The sequence below is a fragment of the Cyprinodon variegatus genome, unplaced genomic scaffold (assembly GCF_000732505.1).
Source record: "Cyprinodon variegatus isolate N-32 unplaced genomic scaffold, C_variegatus-1.0 Scaffold1140, whole genome shotgun sequence".
Classification (NCBI taxonomy): Eukaryota; Metazoa; Chordata; class Actinopteri; order Cyprinodontiformes; family Cyprinodontidae; genus Cyprinodon; species Cyprinodon variegatus.
Genome location: NW_015151593.1, coordinates 170602 through 178157, shown reverse-complemented (window position 1 = coordinate 178157; position 7556 = coordinate 170602). Strand labels below are relative to the sequence as shown.

The following is a 7556-nucleotide window of genomic DNA, read 5'->3' as shown; positions in this document are numbered from 1 at the left end:
CCAGATGTAAAGTAGCGGGGTAAAAGCAGGCTAACGAACTCCAAAAAGCTTGGATCAACTGAAAATGTGGCCTGTTAGATAATTCAGTTAACATGTTTCACACTTCTGTGGCGCATGTGCATTTGCTACCGACATAACCAAATAATCCAGCCTGCACGGGTCAAACTGCTGTAATCCTAGAGGAATTTAATAAACTAGAGAAGGCAAGCAAGTTGAGTCCTTATAGTGACACTTAATCCTGAATCTGTTTATGCCCCCCTCCCCCTGTCACTTTCCTATCTGCAGGACTTCACTATGACTCTTTATCTAAGGCACTACTGGAAGGACGAAAGGTTGGCTTTTCCAAGCAGCACAAATAAGAGCATGACATTTGACGGGCGCCTGGTGAAAAAGATCTGGGTCCCAGACGTGTTCTTTGTCCATTCTAAGAGGTCCTTCATCCATGACACCACTACTGACAACATCATGCTGAGGGTCTTCCCAGATGGACACGTTCTTTACAGCCTGAGGTGAGGACAGCGGCTCAGTCTGACTTGGCAGGCTCTTCTGAAGCACACTTTGAGCTGATGGGCTTTATGCCGTCCTTTCTTTATCCCTCAGGGTAACAGTTACTGCTGCATGCAACATGGATTTTAGTCGTTTCCCTCTGGACTCACAGACATGCACACTGGAGCTGGAGAGCTGTAAGTCATTTTGTTGCAGTTTAATTCTTAATAGGAAACATAGCTTCAACACGTCTCAACCAGATATGTGCAAAACATCATTATTAAAGACAAGCGCTACACCCCAAGAACCAAGATGGCCGAAACAAAGTACTTTGATAATCAGGGGTGGATTTAGGAAACCTGAGGCCCTGGGCAAAGACAGGCAGGGGGCCCACCTTTCCAAAAAAAGCTCAGTCATGCAGTCTTGATCACATTTGTTGTGAACGTTTACCAGAAGATTATGAATATATTAAGTAACTAGAATTGGAAATTATAGTTGATTTATAGGTCATTAAAATCAAGGGTAAAAGTAATTAATTATCATCAGTTCAATGACTGTCACAGACCTGGGTTTTTAGTCTCTTACATAAAAGTTGGACTGAATCCTGAAGACGGCTGTTAAAAATTCTGTTGTCTTTCACCAATTTAGTTTATGAAATGGCGATCAGCAGAGTTATTAATCACCAACCAAATGTGTCTCTGTTTGTTCAGATGTTAAAGAATAATAGTGAATCCAGCCTGAGTGATAAATCGTTCACTACGTTAAATAAACACAAACGACCATGAGTTAAAATTACAATGGTCCCTTTATTAGCTAATAATTAAACAGTATTATTATTTCTAATAACTAAGCAGAGACTCAACACTATTGAAAATAAGCAAAAATAAAAGGGAAGTCTCTCAGAAATGTTCGTTTTAAGGCTTAATGCATTGAAAGTGTCCTTTAAATAGCAGCCGATAAATGTAAATAAACCCTGAAGCAGAGATGTCTGAACTTTAACGACCCCCCCATTCAGAGACATAGGCAGGTATGGGACATTACAGGCTAACTAAAAAGCCAAGCGACCCCCAAGGGGTGGATCGTTCATCCGTTTCAGTTTGCATGTTTTCTAAACAAAAACAAGGCTTTGTAGCCTGACGTAGTCCAACTCAATTCTAGTCAGAATATGAGTCTGATACTGCTCCATAGAGCTGTGATTATGGGGCGTGTTTCGAACGAACCAGGAAAAAAAATGCCTCTGCACTCAATTGGATAGACCTACAACCAATAAGAGCGACGGAGTGCGTGACGTATCTTAAGCGAGGCATAGTTGTTGTCCACAAAAATCAAAGCGTGCAGTTGCACGCCTAGAATAAGAAGATGAGACTTGATCGCGTTTCTCTGTTCCTCTTTTAAAATTAATTTGCTGTCGATATCTTCTAGAACAGACCTAATAGCAGAATCTACTCACCCAAACTCTCCAGCGGCAGCCATTGTTGTTGTCACCCAAGCGCGCTTTGGTCACGTGGTTGATTACGTTACTGTTGGTCATCTGTCCATCATCGTATAAAGCCCGCCCTGACAATTTGATTGGATCGCCTGACAGTGGGCGATAATACTCGCGCTACTATGGAGCAGAGCCAGACCGAACTTCCCCGAACTCAAACCTTGTGGGCGGGACTAAGTTCGGACTGGCACCCAGGCTACAGGCTTTGTTGGGCTGCTGTATAAAACCTGGAACTCAACTCTATTCCTGATATTTTGAATTGAAAAAGCTTCCTGGGTGAGACGCAAAACGTCTTTAAACTTGGAAACAAACTTTTTTGGAATCCCTGAAACTACATTTGCAGAATAATTTATTTATGAGCAACATTCCAGTTAAAACCTTTTTTTTTCTGATTCACTGTCCATCTAGTTTCCATTCAGGTTTTCCTCCTGTCTGGAGCAGATGATCATGAAGTCCTTTTAGCCAAAGGTTAAAAGGACTTCATGATTTTAAGAACATCCAGCTGTCCATCTTGAGCTTCTTTTAAAGAATTTAACATCAAAATAACATCTGGTTGCTCTGATTTCTGTTCCTCAGACGCCTACACAGACGAAGACCTGATGCTCTACTGGAAAAGTGGGGATGAGTCTCTGAGCACAGACGACAGGATCTCTTTATCCCAGTTTCTCATTCAGAAGTTTCACACCACCTCCAGACTGGCTTTCTACAGCAGCACAGGTTTAGGACAAGATTGGCTTTATGTTTAACTACCTAAAAACATGCCTCACAAGCCCAGAGCCACTACATTTGGCATAAGAAATGTAACCTAAACACTGTTCTAACTCAATAACTGGAAATTACTGAGTGTTTTGGGGGGTTCTATACAGCCTATAACCTTCATGTAAGAATTTATTTTACAGTAATGATTATTTTAAGTGACATTTTTAATGTTAATGTTCGGAAAGAAGCAACTGGAAATCTTTGAGCATATTCTGAAGGCTGTGAGGAACAGCACCATGCATCACCAAAGAGCTTCATGCCCACAGTAAAGCATGGTGGTGGCAGTATACTCTTTTTACAGGAAATTTCTATAATTTGATCTAAAAACCTTTGAGGTGTCTATTTAAAAAACTGGCATGTATCTTAGTTTATTTCTTTCATCTGAATAAAAGTTAAACAAATCAACTAAACAAATGACTTCAGCAGAACAATAACCAAACTTCTTTCTATTGGTTGTCTTTTTCTTTTTCAGGCTGGTACAATCGTCTTTACATCAACTTCACTTTACGGCGCCACATCTTTTTTTTCCTGCTGCAGACGTATTTCCCTGCCACTCTGATGGTCATGCTGTCCTGGGTCTCCTTCTGGATTGACCGCAGGGCTGTGCCTGCCAGAGTCTCTTTAGGTAGGAAAAGGGACCCAGAACTATTATGCTGGATAATAAAAAAAAAGATATTCCTTGACAAGGTATTGTGTGGTTTCATAAACAAAATAAGGATGGTGCAAAAAAACAAGTGTCTGGCTTGTGTATAGGGCTGCACAATATGGCCAAGACTTGTAGCGAGGACAAGATACTATGGGAGGCTGTTATGCTACGCTCAGACCGCAAGCAGTAGAAGCAGCAGAAACACGCGTGCTGATTCATTCTTGATGCTTGTACAAGTTTAGTTCTGAGACGCGGCTGAAGAATCTTTGCTGCTCTAGCTGCGCGGTCGAAAAGTGGTTCTGATGCACGGTGGGCGGAGCTACCCTATCCTTTCTTTGCCTGGAACAATGGCAGCTATATTTGCTGTGATCAGCGGGTAAAAAAGTAGTTTTTATATGTTTTTAATTGCACCTGAAAACATCGTCTGTGCAATCAGTTCATCCAGATTACCATCCTGCCTTCAAATATTATTTAACTGTTGGAGCCTGAGAATCCCATTTAACAGCAGCCTCTGGCCCGGTCGTCTCTTGGGGGTTTTCACCTGCTTTTGATGGTGGTTTGAAGTAGATGTTAGCATTTTTCATGTAAGTAATCCAAACTGCAGGCATCAGGCTAATAAAAGGGAGAATATTTTTCCGGCATTTGAAGTTAATTTAGGCGTTAATAAAGTGTTTCAGAGGAGTGATCATAGCGCTCTGCATCAGCAGTGCTGCGTCTGACTCCCTGCCAGCTCCCAGATCAGCTTTTCTGATTGGTTGATGTGGCGCGTCCAGCAGCTAAAGTTCAATTTTCCCAACTGCAGCCTCAGAAGCTTGTGAGGCTGCTTCAGCTGCTCAGACGTTTTGCTATGCCTTGATACGTGTCAACCATTGGCTTTGCATGTAAACCAGCTGCTGCTGCTGCTTCTGCTGCTTCTGCTGCTGGCGGTGTGAACGTAGCATTAGAGTCCAACAGAAAACTGTGTGGTGTTTAGTTTCTGAAATTATGGGTTGATGAGCTTCTTGTTTGTTTTCCTTTTTCTCTTGACTCAAAGTAACTAAACAGTTGATGTTACATTACAGAGAAGGCAGTTAATGTGCTGGTGTATTTCCTCAGTGACTAATAAAGCAGCTTTTTTAATTATTTTGCTTTCAGGTATAACTACTGTACTGACCATGTCTACCATCATTACTGGGGTCAACGCCTCCATGCCAAGGGTCTCTTACATCAAAGCTGTGGACATTTACCTCTGGGTCAGCTTTGTCTTTGTATTCCTGTCTGTGCTGGAATACGCAGCAGTCAACTACCTGACGACAGTTAGAGATGGTAAAGACCGGAAGCTACGAGAAAAAATGCGGGAACAGGTAGGATATGCGTTTGGAAATCAAGAGCCAACAGTGCAGCGGATGTTATGGCTCAGTCATGGTTTACTGGCTTTCTTTTCCCAGTCGCACACGCTGCCGTGCACGTGTGGCATGCCTCACACCAAGACCATGATGCTGGATGGAATGTACAGCGAGGCGGACGCCAACAGCCTGGCAGGGTATACCAGAGGCTCTGTGGCAGCTGAGGATCCATCCGACAAGCAGGAGCAGATGGTGGTACATCTCACTTTGGACAATGAGTCCACAGAGACCAAGAAGAAGAGTGTTCGCAGCTTCCGCATCATCCAGAACACCCACACCATCGACACATACTCCCGCATGATCTTCCCTGGATCTTACATCCTGTTTAACCTCATCTACTGGTGTGTCTATTGCTGATTCTAGATAAATCTCCAAAGACCATATCAGCAAATTGCAAAGTTTGGAAAGCTGTGGCCTGACTGCAGGCGCTGAGGAAGGGAGCATCTCCTTGTTAAACTGGAGGACATTAGAGACACCTGTCATACTACAGCAACCTCCTGAGGCAGGTGGTACTCTGGTTATCTGTAAGAAAAAACATTATATTCTAAACAAAGAGAAACTTTGCCTGTTGTCAACTGAGGAGATTGTTACCAGATATTCTGGTTTTCATTGCTTCCTTTCTCTGATGTTTTGTTTTCTGTTCTTATTTGCACAAAGTTTATGTAAAATCTTAAATCATTATGTTTCTGTTCATATTTGTCTGTTTTAGGCTACAGAAACTCTGGAACAATGAATAGGAAATTGCTTGTGTTTTAAAAAAAAGTTGCCTGCTATGAAAGGCATTGTTGATGCCATTAAGCGCAAAGTACGGATTTCAACACATCGCCAGTCACGTCTGATCTAAAAGTATCTTTCCATATAATTCAATTCAGTTTATTTCTATAGCTCCAATTCCCAACACATATGATCTCAAGGTCCTTTCCAGTTCACCAGATCATCCAGTCAGATTGATTCAAAGTTTTCTATCTAAGGAAAACCAGTTGATTGCATCGAATTCATTGACTTGAAGGCAATCCCTCACAACAAAACATGCTTGTAGCGACAGTGGAGAGGAAAAACTCCCTTTTAACAGGGGTAAACCTCCAGCAGAACCAGGCTCAGTGTGAGCGGTCATCTGCTGAGGCCGACCGGGGCTCAGTCCATGTTTTAAATTCAATAAACATGGACAGCTCTGGTGAGAGGGACACTGACTATGCCCTGGCTTCTTTACATGTTGCTCTCCATTGTTTACTTTCCTGATTCCTATTGCACTGGTGACATCAACACTAACCCAGCATGATGGCGTCGGCAGACAGGCACCCCTAGCTGGCAGCGAGGGGTTAGACCCAGCTTTTTTGGCAGTGGGCAGGGAGCCAGATGCCGATTGTTAGAGGGTCGACCCATGTTTGTAAAACAAGCGTTAACCCACTATTTTCAGTGGGAAAGCAGCTTTAGACACCTTTAGTGAAGACTTTTCTTATATGATATGGAATCTTGTCAACATATCAGAATTCCCTGCACAGCTTTAGCAAGTATTTACCAAAGATTTGCAAAATCTGCTTCCCTTTTATCTCAGTGAGTCTAACATTCTTCTAAACAGGCTCTAGAACAAGAGACGTTTAACTATTTGTCTTTAATATATATAAGATAAATCAGGAACTTTATCTTTGCTTTGTGATACAGCCTTGACAGATGGCCAACAATGTTTATAGACCATTCTCACATGGATGAAGTCAGCGTGTATCATGGAAAGCAAGACAAGTGAAAGACCTGGAATCTAGTAGATCATTTAGGAACAGACTGCAGCAGGCTGTCCGAAACAGTAAATAAACTAAACAGGCTTCTGCTGCTGATTTCAGTTCTGTGACGGGTCCTTCAATCTGTTTACACCGTCTGATTTCCTCATCTTTCTTTGCAGCATCTGATTTAGGTGTGCTGCCCTCAACAAACAGGATCTGAACAGCCAGAACGAGGGGTTCCAGGTTTTCCTAAATAGGTCATCATGCTGAAATGTAGCATTGTTTGTAAAAAAAAAAAAAAAAAAACATAACAAAAAAACAACTATGTATTAAAGACATGGTCATTTCTACACTGTTATTGTAGCAACTTCTTGAACTGACTTGGGCATTTGAATGAAATGTCCAAGGAGACATTAAATGAACCAGTGAACTTTTTGTTTTGTTTGTTTTTTGCTTGTGCCACAGTCTAACCTGATTTTAATTAAAGTTATAATCAGTTTAGCATCAATTCACAACACAGGTCATCTCAAGGCATTTTACAGAGAAAAGTAAATCAAATTGTGCAGTCATGTTGGTCAAAGAAAAGAAAACCAGCTGATCGCAGCTGATTGCATCCAGTCACTGACTCTACAGGATTTTTTCCTCCTGAATGACCATGTGGCGACATACATCTTTGACTTTACAGCAATCCCTCACACTAAGCATGCATAAAAGATAGCAGAGAGGAAAACATCCTATTTTACTGGAATAACCCTCCATCATAACCAGGCCCCTTCTGGGGTTCATGGAAACACAATAGGAACATAGAAGCATTGATTATATTTACTCGCTGTTAGAGAATGTGATAGTAAACCAACTCCATACTTAGGAAATAATCACGCTGATGAACTTCAGTTTGCATTTCAAAAAGGATAAAGAGAGCAGGAGCCAACTGCATAGATCTTGGTCAATTGGAACAGAAGCGTACATGCTCGGCTCATTTGGAGCTGCATTTCACCTCCTTTTATTAAAGCTACAGTGTGTAATTTTCAGCGACATCTAACGTTCAGACTGCAGACCGCAGCAACATGAACATC

The 7556-nt window shown here is 41.8% G+C and overlaps 1 protein-coding gene across 1 annotated transcript; it reads left to right on the top strand.

Moving 5' to 3' along the window:
• The first annotated feature begins 291 nt into the window (after positions 1-291).
• On the top strand, positions 292-5385 carry LOC107101719 (gamma-aminobutyric acid receptor subunit rho-2-like). Its single transcript, XM_015400731.1, has 6 exons — positions 292-509; positions 601-683; positions 2549-2689; positions 3204-3356; positions 4512-4720; positions 4805-5385. The coding sequence occupies exons 1-6, from the start codon at positions 295-297 to the stop codon at positions 5117-5119; spliced, it is 1116 nt and encodes a 371-aa protein (XP_015256217.1). The 5' UTR covers positions 292-294; the 3' UTR covers positions 5120-5385.
• The last annotated feature ends 2171 nt before the right edge of the window (positions 5386-7556 follow it).